The sequence below is a fragment of the Pleurodeles waltl genome, chromosome 10 (assembly GCF_031143425.1).
Source record: "Pleurodeles waltl isolate 20211129_DDA chromosome 10, aPleWal1.hap1.20221129, whole genome shotgun sequence".
Taxonomy (NCBI): domain Eukaryota; kingdom Metazoa; phylum Chordata; class Amphibia; order Caudata; family Salamandridae; genus Pleurodeles; species Pleurodeles waltl.
The window spans coordinates 1000335440-1000357124 of NC_090449.1; the positions used below are offsets into that span (position 1 = coordinate 1000335440).

General features: G+C 43.1%; 1 protein-coding gene across 1 annotated transcript in view; it reads right to left on the reverse strand.

Annotated features, from left to right (window-relative positions):
* Nucleotides 1-305: 305 nt before the first annotated feature.
* The window catches only part of PIN4 (peptidylprolyl cis/trans isomerase, NIMA-interacting 4), a 94571-nt gene continuing 73191 nt past the window's right edge, over nucleotides 306-21685 (reverse strand). The window contains exons 3-4 of the mRNA XM_069211843.1: nucleotides 18410-18529; nucleotides 306-1674 (exon numbers count right to left, since the gene is read on the reverse strand). Coding sequence (XP_069067944.1) covers nucleotides 1516-1674; nucleotides 18410-18529 — 279 coding nt within the window. The 3' untranslated portion in view covers nucleotides 306-1515. The remainder of the gene's footprint in view (nucleotides 1675-18409; nucleotides 18530-21685) is intronic.

Here is a 21685-nt window from a genome sequence, read left to right on the forward strand (position 1 = left end):
CCCAATTTCCCTTTTTGTTTCATTCTCATCCATCTCCTTCCTCACATCTCTTCACTCCTCTAATATTGTCAATCCATTGTTTTCACCTCCCTTTCTAACTTTATGTAGTTTCATTTTCTTTTGTTATACTCTGTTATACCCTCCTTCTTTTGTTCCTTTTTCAACGTTTAGTCGTTTGGCAGTGCAAATCTAGCGGCACCACAAAGTTTCTGTCAGATACGGAACACAACAAATTGCATTAAAAAATATGACTTTTAAGTGGTGTCAGCTCGAAGACAATTTTAAAGTCAATCTTGCTAGACATGTAAAAGGGGCACTGCTTTTATTATTGAACAGTAAAATAAGATTCAGTAAGATTTGAATAAACACAAATATCCCGTACAAACAAAAACACAAATAGGTGCCATAGAAGAGTCTGAAAGACCTTTGGAAGTACAGCTTAAAATATCCCATATTTAGCCCAATTAAACATATTTAGCAGTTTTGAAAGAACAGCACATAGACTTTATTTGCAAACCGATTATTTGACATGTTGTGGAGGTATCAAATAAAGATTTTATATTTTTTAAACTTTGACTTACTAAACTGAAATGGCATCGTAAGCATGTTATGTCTGTTCTATATGTACAACTGTCTTTCAAAACATTTTGAAGGGACTTACTCAAACGATGCCACACCGCAATGGACAGACAACACTGAAGATGGTCTTTACTGACTTTCTTGCTCCTAAGGAAGATGATGTGAGGTGTTATATCGCCTTTAAGCCCACAATAGGAAATTACGGATGTTTTACTTTTATATTCAACAGATGTTTATTCTGTGACTCACTAATGTGTGATGTATAGGTATTTTGTCACATGTTGTAGTGGGTTAGTATGGCAAAGTATTGTGCATGGCACAAGCAAAAACAATGTCTAGATCCAGGGTGTCAAAGGTTGCTTCTTGTGGCTCACAGCCATGCCAGATTTCAAGATAACCACTGAGTACGTAGACTTTTAAATCTATACACATTCATCTCTTTGGATACTTTGAAAGGCTGTCATGGCCCTGGCTTTCATGCCCCAAGTTAGGACGTCTCTACATACTGGTTTTGTTGGTGTTTGGTGACACTGATGATGAAGGACTCTTGACACCAGCCCGTGGTGTGTGTGCATGTGCCAAGAAGGCCAGGAAAAGAGATGGATAAAAGGACACATGCAATTACTTGGAGGAGCGAGAGTCAGCCTTGAGGCTATCTCATCAAGCTCTCTGTACTTACAGTCTTATGAATCAGTAAAGCGAGGTAGCACAGAAGATCCTGCTAATTATGGAGTACACAAAATGTTATGCAAAGTAATGAACTGTGGTACACTCTACAATCTTTGTTGGCGTCATATCAGCACCCAGGTTTTGATAATTTTCTATTGGTTGGAAGTATTGTGTAGTTGGGTCTTGCCACTCGAAACAGGCAATTTTGCTGACTGGAGCATTTCATCTTGAAGAGAATTCAATATTTTTTAAAACTTTTTTGGACGTCTATTTTCTTCCCTCCACCATGATGATGTGGTATCCAAATTTGGTTTTGACAGGAGGGTCGGTGTACACTGGCTTGTCCATGGTACTGACAGACAAGGCAAAGGCAGCTTCTTGGAAAGGTCCAACCATGGATCCTCTGGTCATCCAACCCAAGTCTCCCTACAAGAATCCAAAGAATGGGAGCAAATGAGAGAAAAAAGGTCTATTAGACACTGATATATCACTAGAGATTGCTATCATTGTTACTTGCCGTTACATATATTGTAATTGAAACTGTATTTGTATAGCTCTTACGACCACTGATGAGACATTAAAGCACTTTTTCATCGAGAAGCATGCTAGTCAAGAATCAAAGCTTAGTAGTTATTAGGCTATTACAATGTTTTTTTTCTTTGTGAGTTAGTTAAGTTTGTGCTCTTGATTTCATGCATGTTTAGTAGTGCTTGGGGTAGGGATAGAATGACAAGAATGGATTTGAAAAGGGGGAGATTTAGTAGGGATATAATAATAGGAAGGCAATTGAAAGTAGGAAGCAGTTTTTCAAGTATTGGGTGTGTGACCTTGTTAGTTGGGTGGGATGGCTAAAAAAAAAGAGGGGTGAAAGTTTGAGAAGGATGTTTGGGAGTTTATAGTTGTCAGAAAGGTTTGGAATGAGACAGGGAGGAGAGGTGAGAAGGAATGAAGGGGTTTCTTTCTTTTTTTTAAATAGTTCGCTTGATTAAACTTCTCTATATAAATACCCACATGTACAATGAAGCAGCAATAGCTACATGGTTTGCTGTTCCCCATTTATCTCGTGGTGCAATTTTTATGGTTTTAATAAACTGCAATTAACTTATATAAACATAATATACATCGTTAGCACCTAGAAGAGCAATGGAACTGTGAGGACAATGCACTCTACTACAACCATACTGCACTCGTACAAACCATCAATACCTGTCTGTGCTGCAAACTACCTATAGATGGGAATAGCAGCACATGAGAACAAGCACTAGTAAAGCCACTAGGAATCACCATTTATTTTTGCCATTGTGGACCTACAGGCTTTAACAATGGAAAGCAAAAAAAAAAATGTGCTCACTGATACTGAACTGCATTGGCAAAAATAAATAAAAAGTAAAAAAGCGCTATTATGAGTATGTGTGCACGCATTGTTAGGATGCTCCGACAACTTCAGTGTCATAACGAGCATGAGCGTTTTTGCGGGGAAGAGGAAGCAGGGTGTCCAACTCATCTTAGGTCCTCACAGGCACCATCTCGAGTCTGAGTATTTCATGAGAACCTATTGGCTTATATTTACAGACCCTTTAACACTGAATTGTAGGTTAGAAGCCCAGGACGTTGATGGAGCGATTGTAATGACATGGAGTGAGGTCCCAAGAGAAGCAACAAGTGGTCAAAACCGCAACGCTTTGGTGGTGAAAGTCTGCGTAAATGCACTTCCTTTACCCCTGGCTTTTTGGTGAACCGGTGTCCATGAAGGCATCCATACAGGATACTTTACAACAAACCGCATCTGGGCCCTGGTCACATTTGTTGCTGATTTAGGAGCACAACTTTAGAAAAGAAGAGCTCTTAGATAACTTAGGACTCTGGTATGAAAAAACACTATAGCTACTAACCTGGAAGTTCAATCCAGAGGTTCCCACCAATGTGAGGTGGGCTCCTGGAGACGGGCGGGAAGCCAGTGGAGCTTCCTACAAACCTCAAGCAAAGGGTGCTTCTGGCTGACACCTCTCGGTACGTGCCTGACTGCATTCTGGGACTTCTATACATTAGCCAAATGTTTATTGGCAATCCCCAAAAGCCAACTGGTGTGCAGTTGATGCAGGAGTTAATTCATCCCAGGGTACGTGGACAAAATCTCCTGCAGATGGGCCATAATTTGGAACACATACTCAGTTTTGGAGCGTCATTTTTTAGGGATTCGTTAAAAATTACAACTGAAGATTGCTAAGCTGAAGAGGATAATACAAACACGCTACTCTCTGGGCAAAAATATCAACATGCAATTGAGGGCAAGGCAGGGAGTGTCAAACCCTATCAGCAGCTAGCCGTATTTGCATGACAAAAAACACTCCACATGAAGCTAAGTAATGGTTCAGGAGCAACACATTTAATGACAGCCTGGTATGTGTGCAAAGACTTTAAACCAATAACTTACAACCCTTGTATTCAGATTTGAGAAGGGGCTGGGGCAGGTAAAGGAGTCTCAGGCTGGGGGTGGCAGCAGACACTGTGCCGAACCAGAGCCACTGGAGAACCATCTATTTGGGCTTGAAATCCTGGCAAGTCTTTGGGCTGGAATGCTTCCTAGTCCGTTCATTCCTCACGCTAAGCACTAGCTGTAATTTACTCACAAACGTAGCTATAGTTTCAGATACGTGTACAAACACAACACACTGCTAACAGATGTACCTTTGCACCTGTGTTACTCCCATCCTTAGCGCTTTTTGTCATGCAAATTTAGTTTAGCAAAAACAAGAAGACTCTTTGAATGTAAGGTCACTTCCTGGTTGAAGGAGATATGTTACTTCTTCCCCAGCCAGTGAATGGTACCAAATTAAATGACCTTAATCTTGAAAGGGTTTAACTGGATTCAAGCTCCCCTTTTAATTTTCTAGGCTTAAGAAGAAGCTGATGAAGTTGGTAGGTTGACCGGATCATCAGTACTCTCACAAAAAACTGTGATCCCTTTTGCGTCAGACTGAAAATCCAGCTTGTGGTGCCAAAAGTTATCAAGTAGTGCTCGAATGAACAAGGATAAAAGTGATCCCTGAACAACCCCACAGGTCAAAACTGAAAGAAAGAGACATAATTAGCAGAGGCTACCAATCTAATCACCCATACCTCCTAACAAACTACACTTCCTCACAGCAGACTTCAAAGCATCAACGGCGCATGTCTGTTGATGAGACAGAGTGGTGTTGTGTCCACAGTATCGAACTGTGTGGTGAACTCCAAAATGATGAACATGGGTACGTCACCATAGGCTGAAGACTGTCCAGAACTCCCAATGGCAGCTTGGAATACTGTTTAGTATGGAGCTTCTAACTGTTGACGTGATCCTCCACAGCAAGGAGTGTGCTTTATTTTGATTAGATGCACCCATGTCTATCTTAAAATGTCTTAAGCAGCTACTCTCTCCATCAATGATGCACCAATACTGGTGCAAGGTGACCATAAGACCAAGAATGGGACAAGCCTTTGGTTTTGTGCATGAAGGACCCTGTAGATTCTGTGGGCACCATTTTGACGATCTATGTTTTGACTTAATCAATCAGGATTAGTGAGAAGACAAATAAAAAGACAAAATGGTACTTGTGGGACTTGGCCCTTTCTTCAGGGTCGACTCCAAACTTTTTGTTTTCTCAACCCATTTTTGTTGGCATTAGGGCTCTGTGCACCGTACCACTGCTAACTAATGCTAAAATGCTTGTGCTCTTGTCTTAAAACATGGTAAAAGCGGCCTACAACTGACTGGCACATTTAATTTACTTGTAAGTCTTTTGTGTGTACTTAGGACCTGCAAATTGAATGCTACTAGTGTGACTGCAAGCTCTCCTTATTCCACCCACTAAAGTAGGACTTTAAAATATGTCTCGTGTTTGCCATTGAAGCATGTAGTGCATTTTTAAACTGCCAATTTTACCTCACAAAAGAAACCTTTTGCCAAGCCTAAACCTGCCTTTTTAACACATGCAAGTCACCCTTGAGGTAGGCTTTAAAATGTCCGTGGTGCAGGGTCTATTGTATTTAAAAGTAGGACATGTGTTTAAGGTTTAAACACCCTGGTAGTGAAAAACTCCTAAATGGGTTATTCACTACTGGAAGGCCTACCTCTTCCAAAATATAACATTAGGTTACCTTATTACATTTAATAAATGTTAACTTTTGATTGGGAGCAGGTAAAAATGTCATGATTCAAATGAATTGTAATTTAACATCCTGTTTAATGGTAAAGTTGGTTTTTAGATGACAATTTTCAACTTTTAGAGAGTTGGCATTTACCAGCTCTAAAGTTTGAGGCCTTCTAGCAGTTTCGTGCCTTGGCCTGTTTATTGCTCCACCATCAGGAATGCATATTGGGCCCATACAGTGAACCACAGAACGTGGGTGTGGGTGTGAGGGGGCCATCCAGCTAGGATAGTAGGGAAGGAGCTGTTTGTTGCCCCACTTACATTTCAAAGGGCTGCTTCCAGCACACTCACAAAGGAACCTGACACCATCCTTTTGTCTCCCTAGACCTCTTGAAGCCTGGGCAGGAGAAGGAAGGAATTTTCCAGAATCAGATGTTGAGGTGGACTAGAAGATTTCCCCACTTCAAAGGGTGGCAACAGGTATAAATATTGGACTTCCTGATCTACTCATCAGTTAATTCCTGCACCTGCTGAGGAATCATAGAAGGGCTGTCCTGCTGCTACCAGAGAACTGCCCTGCTGCTTGAAGTCTGTCTTGAACCCTCAGATGTCTGCCCTGATGCGTGATCTCAGGACTATCAAAATTACTCCAAGAGTCAGTTGGCTGACCTCCTGTTCTGAGCTACAGGGATACAACAACCTCCAGTGACCTCCCTGCAACTGCCTAGCTGACCTGCTGCAATTGGATCTGCCTGAAGTCTGCTGGCCTCTGCTGAAGTGACATCCTGATCCCCAAGAGGTGAGTCCTCAGGACGTGGACACTTGGCTGGCAACAGTTGAGCTCCTCCTGTGAAAACCTGAAATTTCAAACTCTGCATGCCAGAAATACCAGCAGGACTAACCTGGACCCTCCCACTTCATTGCAGTCAGCCTGAAATTGTGACTTGGGGGCTCATTATGAGTTTTGCAGTCCTAACATGGGGCTGCCAAACTCGCTAGGAACACACCACTGCCATGGGGGTGGTGTGTCCCCTCCTCCCCATTACAAGGTTTCTGCCGGCTTGACCTGGCTGACAAGCGGAAACCTTGAAATAAAGACTTCCCTTAAAGGAGGCGAGTGCTATCTCGTAGCACAGAGAGAGCCAACCAGTACCTTGGAATGCACACTGTCTGCAAAGCAGACAGTGTGCATTCCAATGGTGCTGGGCATGGGCAGTGCAGGCCCCCTCTCTGTGGCCCCTGCACTTGTTCTCCACCAGCCTTTTCATGGTGGGGAAACTACTGAGCTCAGTGCTGCCCTGGCTGATTACAACCAGGACCGCTGTCATCCTGTCGGGATCTTTGATCCTGGCGGGGACGACGGCCTTTACGTGGCTCCGCCTGTCAAACTCGTAATGTGGCACCAGTCTGCCACAACCGCGGCGGTCCGACTGCCACCGCGAGGCTAGTGGTCTTGTGACCGCCAGCCTCGTAATAAGGCCCTTAGTCCTGGCCTAGCACCCACCAGCTACCCAGTGTTAGCACCTTCTGCTTCTTGGAGCTATTTTCCTTAAACCTCTACTGATTGGATTTTTATTGTTTTTATCTCATTTTATTTATTAAGTTTTACTCTGTTTTTCTAAATTGGTGTGGGATATCTCTTGTGTTTTCACTTTGTTACTGTTTGTGTGTGCATAAATACTTTACACATTGCCTATAAGTTAAGCCGGACTGCTTTTGTGCCAACTTACCAGAAGGTTCAACACATGTTAATTTAATGATTTTTTTTTTTGTTCACCCGGACAAGGATTGTTGTTGTATCTTGAGAAGGGTTTCCACTCCCTGAATCAAAAACCCAGTTTCTTACAGCATCTTTATTGCAAGTGTTTCTCACCGACACCTTGGGGTGGGACACTGGAACTAGTGATGACAGACCAAGCTGATAGGATACCATTGTGTTTTTTGCAGCCACTGCAGGGTCATCTCTTCCAGATCAAACTTTAGACAGGGAGTAATGTGCTCTTGTACTACAAACCGTGGGAGGAGTGGTCCTGGAGCCTGCAAGAGACCCCATAATACAACTTGTTATAGTTTAGGCTAATTCCGCAGCAGCATTCTCTGCCAGAGATCTTGTTTTGCCTCACTGACTTCCAGCCTTATGTGGACATACAGTTGTTCTTTCTACATGCTTTTCTCCAGTCATCCTTGAGACTGGTCTGAGGCTGTTTGTGTTTACGTTCACAGGAGCTGTTCAGGCTATAACGTCCCCATGGAAGCAGGACCAAGGCTGATTTGCCTGGTTGATCCTTGTCTGCAGTGGCAAAGAGCAAAAACATAACGTACTGAAATGCAGTCCGAAGAAATTACCACTGGTTAATGCGAGCATTTAACTTTTTTGATTTTTGTACCTGCAGCCTTTGATATAGTTACCACAAATTGCTTTTGTGTGGGACGACGGCTGTTCGAGAAAGAATAGTTCAGCATCATGAGAGAACACAAATAGTAAACTTTTTTTTATAACACTTCCTATTTGCCATAATGTGTGCACCAAAAAGCACTGAAAAATGAAGAAAAATAAAGAAATGACACAACAAGCAACCCCTCCCCCAGGTTCAGATAAACACACACACATATGGTGTGTAGCAAGGATAAAGTGTCATACATTAGCAGTTGTAGAACAGTTAAACCAATGCCACCCAGACTTTGTATAAGGTGAGTGTGTCCGGAGAAACATCACACATTGCTCTGCCTTGAAACTGTAGTCCTTTCCACAAGTACATTTAGTCACCAATGGATCTAGTGTTGATCTCCAACGCCGTGCAATATCTCTCTTAACAATTAAAGCCCATGGCCACCAGCAGTCTAAGTGAGCTGTCTGTCCTGGCTCTACCGCCCACACTCCTCTCTCCATTAGTCCATCAAGCCCAACAATACCATTCTTGGCTCTGGCACCATCTGTCTGATCACAATCTCTGATAAAAAGTTGCATACTCGTGCCCAGTCTTGTGGGTCTGTAATATACCATGTGTAAATATTTAAGCTATAATAATCACAACCTCAAAGAGACAGCTCATACCCTGGGAGCCATTTTAGCTTCTATCTAGTCCTTCTCCTCCAGTACTCCCCCATTCTGTTCCCACTGTTTCCTGAGCAGCAGCATGGGGTCTGGAGTGTTATTCATCATTGTGCAACAGAGTTTTCCGCCAAGCCTACCTGTTGTGATTTGTGCTACACCAAGGGGTTGTGAACTGGGAGGGTCTGTAAGCTATCTTGATGCATTTCTAGCATGTGGCATAGCTGTAGCGGTAGGACTGCGTCTTATGCAGATTGTACCGGTCTATTGGTTCCTGGATTGGGGGTATGGAGCTTCCCTTCCAGACATTACCCAGTTTTGAGAAGCCTATAATGTCCCATTTATGGAAACCTTCTAGTTGTGTTGTGCATTGGAGTCTGTCCCCATTCGATAGTGGTGTTTTTGCCAGGGGCACACGGTGCCACTTGATCCATTTCAGTGACTAGTACCAGCATATTACGAAGGGAGGGGTTTATGAGGCCTTATATTTCCATGAGCCATAGGAGACTGAAAATATTGTACTTGTCAAGGGCAATAATATCCACAACTACTGCAAGATCATCTCTATATGCAAATTTCTAGTTATTAATTGGTATTTCCTGGCTTGTAAAAGAGCTGTATGTCAGCGATATTGGGAGTTTGCAAGACAACGGTTTGTGGATGTACACCCGCCCTTAAAAGTTTGATAATGGCAGATTGCAGTGATTCGAAAAATGATTATGGAATGCCATAAGTGCACTAGTGCTTCTGTTTACATCTCTAGCAGTGGGATCAGGTGCAAAGCATACTTCATAAATATTTTGAGCGGGCACCCATCAGGCCTGGAGATTTCCCTACAGGAAGCAAGTTGCTGGACCTCATAATTCCATCATCAGTCAGTAGTTCCTTTAATGCTTGCCTATCTATGTCAGAGATCCTAGGTTGTGTCACGTCTTCCACAAGTGGATGGTCATTTTCGGTCCCAGTCGTCAGCTGACTGGAATATAGATGGGACTCTATCTTGATTTTCTAAGAGTTACCAACCTATTACTCCTTGAGAGTTTTGCCTGTGGGATAGTATATTAGGGGTGGGTCTGAATTCCTTATTCCCTTTTACTAGCTAGTAAAGTACCTTTCCTGCCTTATCCCCAATATAAAATATTTTATACTGGGTTCTGTAAAGGCCAGAGATGCCAAGGTGAATAGCTTTTGTCGCAGTGACAGTCACAGCAGTTCTGTCTTATGTCTCAGATGGTCATCTGGAAACTCTGCTAATTCCTCTTCGGCTGCTTCTACTGTACTTTCTAGTGCTGCTATTTTGCTATGTCTTTGTCTTTTTGTTTGCTGTGTGGTACAATATCACGCCCCCTCTTAAGAGAGTTTATGGAGCCTCCCAAAGTATAATTAGGGAGTCAACCGTGCCCTTAATAAGTTTGAAATAGTTGATAACCTTTAAGAAATTCATCGAACTCGATGCCACATAGCAACCAGGTGCTCAGACACCATAATCCTGGCTGCCTGCTACCTGTTCACAGTAGTTTTACAGAGGCATGGTCGGTTAAGTCTCAGGGAAGGATCTGGGCATCCATCAGTTTGTACATGTCCACAAAGGGCATGTGGGAGTGAAATTATAATGTAAACTCTTTAGTATTGCAAATGAGCATGTGTGACTAAATGTCTGTAATCTAGGACTATTCTATAGGAATGAGGAATGATCAACCTTGGCTACTGGGAACAAAGGGTTGTTCATAGGAGATATGCAGGCTTCAATTACTCCCTGGTACTGGTGCTTTTGCTTGGTGTTTTATGGGGTACCGTGGTTACACTTGCAGGCTAGTCTTTATGGATCTTACATTATAGGGAGAGTCCCTATATCAGCCCACGTGGTTGCGGTATAGTGCCGGGGCTTGGGCAAGAGCCCAATCTGCAGCACACCGTTGCTTTACTTGCTCTGGAACGAAGACTGAGAAAGACAGTACAATCACACTTCCTCTTGTGGGAGGGTTCTAACAAACTCCGGTGGTAAGTGTTTTTCAGCTGAGCGAACGTCAAAACTAATTGTTGATCTTTTCCCCAAAAATAACTTGGATTGTGCACATTATGTCCCCCTCTATTTGTATGTTTAATTTATAGACGCGGTAAGGAGGGGTGACTCCCCTTTCGGGGGTTTCGATTTCTACATAGTAGTCAGTTGCTCTCACATCCACAAACTCTTGAAGATACTGGCAAACTATTGTGAACTCCGCCGTCCTGTCTATAAACGTCACTGCCCAAGTCCAGTTCTGCAGTAATGTTCTCAATATGTGTGGCATAATTTGCTGAAAATTGTCTTCTTTTTGAATTGGGGTGTTTGTTGAGGCAAAGTTTCTCTTCCTTCTTTATGACATTATATGAGCATTGTGAGTTCTTTTTTGGTTCCACGTACTCCTCTTGTCTGCGTTCTGATCCTCCTGCTCTCTCGGACCATTTGTCTGATGAGTCCTGAAAGGAATGAGAGGGGCGTGTGTAACAGTAAGCTGATACCTGTCAGGTTGTTTGAAATTATCACAGTTATGCAAATTTTAATGTTTTTTGGAATTCTCCGGCAAGGAGATTCTCCCTGTGATTTTACTTTATCTTTATTGTTGTTTTTTTTTTTTTGTCCCAGCATTTTTTTTTTTTTGGGGAAGACTCCTGTGCGTGATTGATATTATCCTTTTCAGGATTCCTTTAAGCTGTGGCTTATTTGGTCTGGTCCTTAAAAGATCACAACCTATACACATATACGTCTCGGCAATTAATTTTGATTACTCACACTCCTGATCTATTAAAGGAACTTGCACGAGATGCTGGTGAACTGCCAATTCTGCTGCTTTCGCTTTCATGCTTCCTAAAATAATTGAGGGTACTGTGGCAAAATTGCAAATTAATTTCATCCCAAAGTCCAGGGCAGGGGAAGCCCTGTATTTGTTTTAACACCTCCGGTAAAACCGCAAGAGAAGATGTAGAATGAGTTCTGGTATATATTGCAGCAACAACTTTGTCCCAAGTAGCACAATTATCAATAAAGAGTACTCTCCCAAGTGGCAAGCACATTGTGAAAATTCTGTTTATTTTGGGGTCCCGTACAGGGAAAAACTGCTTCCAGCCGATTTGATTTTTAAGCAATCCAAAATGGAATTTCCTCCTATTTGGTAGGTGCCTTACCCATGATATCATTAATAGTCACAGGGTTAATCCAAGGTGTAGCTAACTGTTGTTGTTGGACAGCTGGAGCAGTGTTCCCAATCTAACATATTCAACAACATGTGGAAGGGCGCCATGGAACCAATATTGACGTTTCTGATATGTTAATGGTATTTCTAAATAGTTGTATGCTCTTTATTGTTGAGGAGCATTGGCTATACAGATAATGTATGAAATGTATTTGTGCTTGTATCGACTGCAGGAAAGTTGACCCACGAGTAAAATGTTTCAGTTTTGTACACTTCGTGTGCCTCAACCACAAATGTAACATCCCGACCCCCATTAGGTAGCCCATTTTGAAATAACTGTTGTGTGACGCATGTCTACAATTTACTGGAATAACTAGTGGATTCACAATTTTTTTTAAACGGAATTCGGAGAAGGAAACACTATGTATGGTATGCTTTTAAAAGTTCAAACTTGTATAACCTACAGAGAAATATAGGGGATACCTATATTGTCGAGGAAGCTATTTCCTTAAAAACATGGAGGTCTCCATAAAAAGATGAGTAGTACACCTTAGGCATACAGAGAAAACTACTCAGGAGATCCATTAAATAAGTACCTCACCTTGGTGGCACCATATTATGCGGTTTCTACTCAGCTAACAGGACCACATATTTAGGATCGCAGAACAGCAGAGCGTGGGAGACTGAGTATATCCACACCTTGAGGGAGTGTTGGCCTAACTTCTGGCTAGCTCACAGTGTCTCACCCAAACCCCGATCCACTGATGTCAATGGAGATTATAGCAACCTAAACAAGATACTCAAACTCCTCAAGGAAGCCATGGAAACAGACCTTTTCCCTATTGATCTGCTACATATGCATGCCAAGGCAAGACACAAAAGATGCAATATAAGTTTCCAATACATTTATTCAAACAATCACATTCTGGCATATAGTGAAAGAGATGTGATAATTAGGCAGATTAAACAAAGCAAAGTAATGTGCATTACAAACATGATAAAGAAGACACAAAGTCCAGCCATGGTGAATGTGGTTCTAGAGGTTCCTACCTAACTCTATGTTTACGCTGGGAGCATAACGCGTGTGCTTTCTGCCTGGTCCGATCTAAGGCTTTAGGCCCGATCTAAGGGATTAGCCCCAATGCCATACCTGGAGACAGTGTCAGGAGTCGGCCCATGGTGTAGATGGCAATCCTCTCAGGAGGCTGGTAGATCAGCGCCAGCCAAGCTGCATGTTGCACAACATGCGTCCCAGGACAGTCATGGCTGGAATGTGCTCTGCCCTCTCTGGGTCAGTGCACCATTTATATAATAAACCATACTGTGTTAGAAGTACAGTTCTGATGTAATGCTGTGTCTAGGTGTTAGAAGCTGTGTCCTAAATGGGGAACACAAACTACCATATTGTGTACAGTGTTATTTAACCTTGGACAGAAAGTACTTATTACATGTTGTGCAAAGGCTAACTAAACAAGCAGCTTGCTCCTCATATTCCTAGAATAAAAGCAAGCTGATACAAATATGTAAAAATCATTGCTAAAAGCAGCCTTACTAAAATGAATAATAGAGGAACTGTAAAAATGAAGCTAAAACAGGGGTGATCAACTCCGGTCGTAGAGGTCCTCATGACAGCTTCAGATATGGAACACTACAGCCCCTTTCTTGACCCCTGGCCCAATATAAATCAGTTCACAAACAGTCCTATCTTGAAAGAATACCTTTGCCTTCTGGTTCCATAATCTACGATTTCTGGAGCTCCTCAATCACTCCGTTCCCTGGGTCTGTTCCTTCGAGGGTAGCCCCGTTTGTCAGTTTTGGTGTCTTGGTCTCCATATTTTGAGCCAGCCCCAAACCGCAATATTCATTCTGTGTAACTTTTAATTTAATTGGAAACATTAACATATAGGTTAACTGCATTGTTTTAAGCTTCTGTTTTACTGCTGCACAGGATCTTCACAGGTAAAAGGTGATGCGGGTTGAGTATATATAAGTGCTGTCCCTGACAGCATAGTTAAGGAATTGCAAAATCATTGGTAGTGGAGCGGTCACATGGGTGGCTGGACCCATAGGGATCTGTAGGCCCTTTTGATCACAAAGTAGGTAGACAATGCATCACTAAGCATCCTGGAACCTAGCCAAACAGTTAGGAAGTGTGACAACTACAGCCCTTCACTCTCTCCAGCATTCTGAAAAAGCGTAGGTTATTCCTTTGAGTTCTGTCCTCTGCAGCCTCCGCTTGATGTTCTAGATAAGCTACTCTTTCTTAACAATGGGTTATATCTGCGCTTGCTGGCGTCAGTCTCTTGCGCTTTGGAGATCCAATTTTTAACTTCTGTGAATCACCCTTCTATTTTTCTCATGGCTTTGCGAAGCAGCCCGACCTCCAGGCCCCCTACTCCAATTTGAGTCTCCATAGTGGCACGGAGATAGCCTGGAAGATTTGGTCTTGGATAGTCAGAGACTCTGCCATATCTGGGAGCCTCAGCCCCACTCCAGTTTCTTAGGAGTCGCTCTGGTGTATTTGTCAATTTTGTTGTGCTGACAGAGTGCTGCTGTCGGTGGGTTCCTCAGGGTGGTAAGTGGAGGGCCTACCCATCCTTGGTAATGTGCTTCCAGTTCTGGTAAGGACACCCCGGGGTCTGCCGACCTGCTTCTGTGAAGGGGTTCCTCATTGGCTGCAGTGGTGGGCACTGGCATGCATACTGATTCCCTACTGACCATCCTTTGGACGTCTCCAGGCTGGCCTTGCTGTCTGTCTCTTTTAGCTATTAATCCCCCTTTATAGTGATCAGTGCGAGCAGTTGCCTCGTCTCAAGGCTGGCCTCACTATGTCAGTTTCCAGCAGCACTCCTTTCTTTCAGCACGCGGTTATCTGATTAGGGCAATGAGAAGTTGGTACCAGGGCACCCTTTTCCTTGTCCACAAAAATAGTGCATATGCATATAAAATCACAGTATCCTTATAGCACTGTGTATTATAGTAATTAAAGTTTCAATTATGAGATAGAAACAATCTTTACTTTTCAGACTTGCGTGCCTCACAGACAGTGGATATTTTCTGTTGGACTTGATCTTCTTTGCAGGGTCACCCTCAAACTTTTTGCCTTCACCCATCCTGTTTTCGGAATAGCACTGCAAGCCAGTGCAAATGTGCTCACTCCTTCAAACATGGTAAAATTGACTTGTATCCAATTGGCAAATTTAATTTACTTGTAGGCCCCAAGTACAGTGGTACTACATGCACCCAGTGCCTATACATTAAATGCACTAGTGGGCATTCAGCACTCGTCAAGCCTTGAGAAATATACACACCCACTTGTTATGGCGAATCAGATTTTAGCAGGATGAGCTATTTTTAGGACCTACTTGCCCATCTGGCATACTGGTAAACACAGGTGTTCAGTTCATTTGGAAGGTGTTTCTATCTTGCCACTGTTGCTGTGGGTCTAAAGACAGAGGTCAAATGTCAGGCTATGTCTTATGACAAATCGCTACTTATTTGTATCCTGGAGATTGGTGTTTTTTGTCTTTCTTTGGCTGTAAAGTTAGATGATTTTGTATTGTGAACTGTATGACAAGTGTGCTGAGCAATCAACTTGTAAATGAACAGTACAACTGTTTTAAAATATATTTCGGTAATTTGGAAAGCACTTTTTTGTAATTCTGAATTTGGATGGAAACAGAGATTTTAACTTGATCAAAACTAGTCAGAATACTTTACTTGGTAATATGCACATAATAAATATTTGCTGAAACCCAATTTTGACTCATTGTTTTCACTTATATGATTTTATCAGTAAAACTGAATGTCAGTGGGACGTTTGTGGCCATTTCAAATGAAAATATTAGTCTGTAAATGATAGTGTGATACCACATCGACTTTAGTGATATATTTACTAAAAACAAGAGTTCTTAAATATGAACTAAGAAGCATTCCTGCCCCCTCCAGCCCTACTGACAATTCTATTAGGGAACTAAGACATATCAGGGGTCATGTGTACGTGGGTGATATTTTTATTATACATTTAGCAAAACTTTAGACTACTAAATCAAACAAGAATTTGGGCCCAGGCCCAGCTCCCCCCATACTGCTGCATCACTCTTGCTCCTTGCTTTTCCCTAGTTTTCACTGCTTTCCCCTTTGTTCTTCCTATTTTTTGGGTCCCCGCTCCTTGCTTTTTCCTTGTTCTTAATGCTTTCTCCTTGCTTTTTCCAACGCTTGTGTGTCTTCTTGCTTTTCCGACGTTTTCACTTCCTCCTTGCTTTTCCCCATTTTTTGAGTACCTTTCACTTCCTTTTTCCTCGTTCTCACTGCTTTCATCTTGCTTGTAAACCTGTTTTTGTGTGCCTTCTTCTTGCTTTTCCCTCGTTTTCATTGCTTTCTCCTTGCTTTTTCCCCATTTTTGCATGCTTTCTCCTTGCTTTTCCCTAGGTTTCCCTGCTTTCTCCTTGCTTTTACCCCCTCGTTGCTGCTCCCGCATGCCGCCCATTATTTCCTGCCTAGACCCGTCCACCACCTCCCGGGACTCCTCCCATGACCTGCTTAATGGAATCCGCAGCGTGACCCTATTGAGCAGGTTCCAGGCCCAGTTCTCCCTGTGCTGCTGCACTTACTGTCTTCTCCTTGCCTTCCCTCATGTTCACTGCTTTCTCCCTGCTTTTCATCTCGTTTGTTTGTGCAGGCTCCCCACACAACTCTGGACCATCACCTCAGCTCTGTAATTCCAAACAGCCCTCAAGACCTGGCTGTTTGAATGAGCCTCTGGGACCTGCAAGCACCTAAATACCCTGTCAGGTGATTAGCCACGCTTTACAAATCCTGATTGATTGTTTGACTGAGAGTTTGTTGTACAGCAGACATGCTGAAGTCAGTAACATAAAAAATGTGCTTAGGAACAAAGGAAGAGATGAGTTAGCTGGGTTGAATAGATTATTCAAGTCACTAGACCTGCAGGTCTAGTAAAATTTCACTGATATTTCGAGGCCTGCTCATTGTGCCATGCAGTACAGTAGCTTTGTAAAACAAACATGTCTCAGGCCTGCCACTGCAGATGGTAGTGCAGTTTTAAACTGTCATTTCGACCTGGCAAAATGAACCCTTTCTTTTTAAGACATATAAGTCACTCATAAGGTAGGCCTCAAAGGCCCATAGGGTAAGGTGCACTGTATTTAAAACACAGGACGCATGGGTTTATGTTTTACATGTCCTGGTAGTGAAAAACTCACAAATTCATTTTTCACGCCTGCAAAAATTCCCTCTGCCATTGGTTTGTTGTCGGTTGACTTATTACATTTTATAAGTGATAACTTTTTATTTGGAGCCGCTAGGAATGCCATTGACACTTTAATGAATTGTACTCTAAAATCCTCTTTAATGATAAATTCAGACTTTAAGCCACAATTCTGAAAATTACACTTTTAGAAAGTTGGCATTTTTTTGTCCTAACCATTTGGTGCCTTTGCCACAGTCCTGTGTCATATGATTCTGTTGTTAGGCTTTGTATTTTCCTTCCAGACAGTGAGACAAAAGGGCTTAGGTGTGGGCAGGATGGGCAACCATGACAAGATGGGTGGGGGCGTAGCTGTTCCCTGCACCAATGGCACTTCAAACAGGCTTGCCTCCGGTACACACAAAGAAACCTAACAATTGTCTTTTGTTTACGTCTAGACTTCTTGCAGCCTGGAAGGGATAGAGAAGACCTTTCCAGAGAGAGATCTGGGGCATAGACTAGGATGTTTACTCCACTTCAGAGGCTGGCACCAGGTATAAATATTAGACTTTTGTAGCACCTCTTCAGTACATTCCTGGACCTGTGGAAGATTCCAGAACAACTGCCTTGTCCCCCGAGGACTGCCCTGCTGCTAGAGACCTGCCTGGACCCCCAGAGGACTTTCCTGCTGCCACCAGAGGACTGTCCTGCTGCCAGAAGCCTGCCATGTTACCAAGAAGATTGTCCTGCTGCCTGCGGCCTGAATTGCTGAAGGAGAACTGGGTCATCTTCTAGATCCCAGGCTACCCTAGTGACTCCAAGCGTCAGTTGGCTCATCTCCTATTATGAACTACTGTGACGACAAGTCACAGAGGCCGCCCTTGAACTGCCCAGCTGACCTGCTGCACTGGACCTGCTTGGGCCTGCAATTGGACCTGCCTGAGCCCTGCTGGAGTGAGTCCCTGATCCCCAAGAGAAGCCTCCTCAGGCCTTGTACCCTTCACTCAAATCAGACAGAACTCCTCTCCTTGCCTAACTGAAGGTTCCATCAAACCTGGTGGGAAGCGATGCAAAGCGGGAAGACTCACCGTACAGCTGCAGGCTTCAGTGTAACCGATGCCTCGTAAAGCAATGTCACACACACCAAGAACATAAGGTACAACTGCCAGAGGACCAAACTTAGTCCTGTGCCCGGCCTGCACTCCATTGCATTTGGCCTGAACTTGTGACTCTGTCCTGGTCCTGTGTGATAAGATAACCTAAGAAATTACATATGTCCTGTTCTACTACGTGGATCTGTGCTGCTCTATTGTCAATTTACTCTATATTTCTAAATTGGTTTAGCATTTTTGTGTTCTGTTTTCACTTTATTACATTGTGTTTGCTGCATAAATACTTTAAACACAGTGCCTCTGTTAGTTAAGCCCAGCTGCTTTACGCCAAGCTACCAGAAGGTTAAGCAAAGGTTAATTTACTGACTTGTGGTTCACCCTGACAAGGGTTGTGGTTGTTACTTAAGACAGGTTTCACCCCCTCAACCAATAATTCAATTTCTTACATATTCTTATCGAGTGCAGTGTGGATGATGAATACATACCCCTTGCCTGGCTTTGTCTTCACTAAACTGTGTTGCCACCTCGCTGAATCGTACACCTGACTTCAGCTTTTCCATGGCCTCCATTACTTTGCCATGTTTTTCACAGAGAATATGTCGAACCTAAGAAACAGTAACAGTATAAAAAAAATAAAGTTAACAGTGTTTACCCATGCAGAGCATCCATCGTTTTGTTGACACTGGTTTATGTTAAGTGGATATTCAACTCAAACTCCCAAATTTAACAATTTCAACAATATTCTTTCTAGTGTTTTAATAGAGCCCTTCCAGGCCTGTCCCGAGATTGTGCTCCTTTTGTTCAAAACCTTTCTTAGTCAAGCTTCGTCACCAAAAACATGTTTTTGCATGTAAAAAATAGTTACAAGTTAAACTATACAAACCTACTAGATTTCAAATATTAGTTTGAGTTTTATTTTTTTTATCTACTGCCTGTTTTTGACACATTTATTACCATATGCCTGCCCTTTGATCCATTGAAGTCTCAGCAGGTCTGCACTCACCTGCTTGGAGCCAGGACACCTTTTCCATTAACATTTCATTTGGTGTACTCCAATGTTCTATTCTTTACTTCTCAATTCTAACTGCACGGAATTTCATAGAAAAACTAGTTTATCGGACATAAATTCAGAGAAATCATTTCACTAAACTATTTAGTTAAAATGTTCACAATAAAGCCCATTTACTTTTGGTAAAAAACACAAATGTAAGAAAATAACACTTTTGGTATGGTCCCCCCCATTTTTCCTGCACAGATGCTGCTGTTTTGTTTTCTCTGGGCAGTGGGACTCCGCTTACCAGGCCCCAGTGCAACTGCTCTGACCCCTCAAACATCTTCAAATTGGCCATAGCCCTGATTGGCAGATAAGTCCCTAGTGTATGGTACCCAAGGACTGTAAGTTCAATTTCAACAGTGGTTTGCACCGCAAATTTGTACTTGTCTCCTGGCCTGCTCTTGCAGACTGCATCTGCAGTTTTAAAACTGCCAATTCGATCTGGACAAATATAACTTTTGTTTTTCACTGTAGCAAGTCTGGCTCTCCAATAGTAAAGCACTTGGTTACATCATAAGACCTCATAGTGCCAAACTCAACTTTGGGAGTAGTATTGAAGGACTCATTTTATTGGCTATTTAAAACCCAACTTAATGGTAAAGTCGGAAATTACATTACTATTTTGCAAACAACACTTTAGGAAGTTGTCACTTTCCTGCCCGAGCCAAATGTGCCTGCCTGCCAGTGTTCACTGTCGCGCAGGGTTGGAGTGACTCCTTAAATTAGCTGTAAAGTGGCTCCCAGAACCGAGTCAAAGGGAGTGGGGCTGATATTCCCTTGGCAGGATGGCCACCTCAGCTTTGCTCAGGAATTTAATTAACTTCAAATGATGCCTACACTGTCACAGGCAGATGTAGCCCACACCTGGGCCTGCCTCTTCCATTTTCCTGCTTGCCAGCCCGGCACCAATCCCAGACAAACCCCCACCCCCTAAGAAATGGTTATGAGTGACCATAAGGGTGAGAGGTGAATTCCTTTTCTGACATGTTAGTTTTAGGTAGACAGGAGTATAGTCGGATAGCTTATAGTAAAAAGCAGAGGAAATGCAGCATAAGTGGGCAGGGTTGCCCTGGGATCTTTTATCCTATTGGTTAGGGAGTAGCCTGGAATTTCTGCCACCACCGGCGGGCACTCAGCCAGCATAAATGTGGCACTCCCAGTATCCTTTTCAGAACACCTCTGGACCTGCTGAAGAGAGAAGGACTGCACCTGTGTTGTAACCTGTGAGGAGAACCCTAATAGATGGACCTGCTCCCATTTGTATCCAGGACTGAATGTAGAGGTCATTTGGCTGACCTCCTGTTAAACTTTAGGGACAGTAATTTACAAGAAGCCCACTGTTCTGAAAAACCAGCAGACCAGTTCTAACCGGACTTGCCCTGGACCCTTCTGGTGGCTTCTGCCGGAGTAAGTTCTGACCTTTGAGTGGTGTATCTAAAGTCCTGGGGCCATTAGATAAGTGGCATAGTGTACTCCTCCTTCCTATCGCTAAAACCTGGGACTTAAAAACTTTTTCAAGGATTATTGCCGGAAGAACTAACAGAACACCAGGACATATCTGCCAACCTGATGAAGATGCTTTGTAGCTGGGCCAAATATTTATATTGTTCCCACTCTGAGCTTTTCCACAACAGCAAAGCAGTTTCAGCGAGACGTTGCAGTGAAGGCATTTGCCCTTTTTGGACCCTGTTCTGCTACAGCTTGTAGCCTTGGCCTGCTGAAGGAATCTTAGCTAAAATAACTAAGTCAAAAGGGAGGAATCTTCACCAGGAAGGCGCCAAAAGCATCCGACCTGTAAGGAATCTTCTTTGGGCGATAGCTTGAGTGGCAAACATACAGTACAGGTGTTCTTGGGAGGGTGTACCCTGCTGAAGCATGAGGGCGAAAGAGTAATGGAGGTCGAGGGACCCAGAGTCGCAGCGGGGTCAGAGCAGGTCATAACTATCTGTAAAGATGAGATGTGGCATGGGGCAAGGGAGGTAAGGTCAGGGCAGGAACGGAGTTCCACAATGGATATCACCAGAATAAGGTGGTCATGAGCGAGTGCAAATGGGGAAGTATGCAGTGAAGCCTGGAGTCTGTTACAGAGAACATCAGCGTATTGGTGAAGTAATGGTCTGCTGTGCAGACTGTGTGCGTTCTGAGGGTGCTAGGGGACCCCCTGTGCGACGGCACCTGACTCGCCTTCAGTGGAGCAGAGTCCAATGCTGCTGCATGTTATCCACCTGCTGAACGGTGGAAACCTTGGCCCAGTGGAAAACTCATAATGGGGCTGGTGGGGAGACCACCAGCTCCGCGGCGGTCTCCTCACCACAGGTCTGGCAGTCAGGTTTTCCAACAGTCAAACCTGTAATCAGGCCCTTAATCTTTTTCCTTGGGATTTGATTTGTGGTGCACTGCTGATGACTCATAAGTCATTTTTTTATTTTACCCATGCCCTTCGAGATAGCTGCACTCAAGCTCCTGCAGGTGTTCACAGCTGTCCCACAAGAAAGTCTTGCAAAAAAAAAAAAAAAAGAAATCTTCAAAACCATTACGTAAAAACATATAAAACAACCAATTACAATCCATTAAACTGCTTTTTCCAGGTAAATAAATTAAAATGCAAGACGGCCACTTACTCATTGTAACCATGCACTTACTGCAATACAGATATTAAAACATGGTTAGTCACTGGGGTGTTGAGCTAGATTACATACAAAAGACA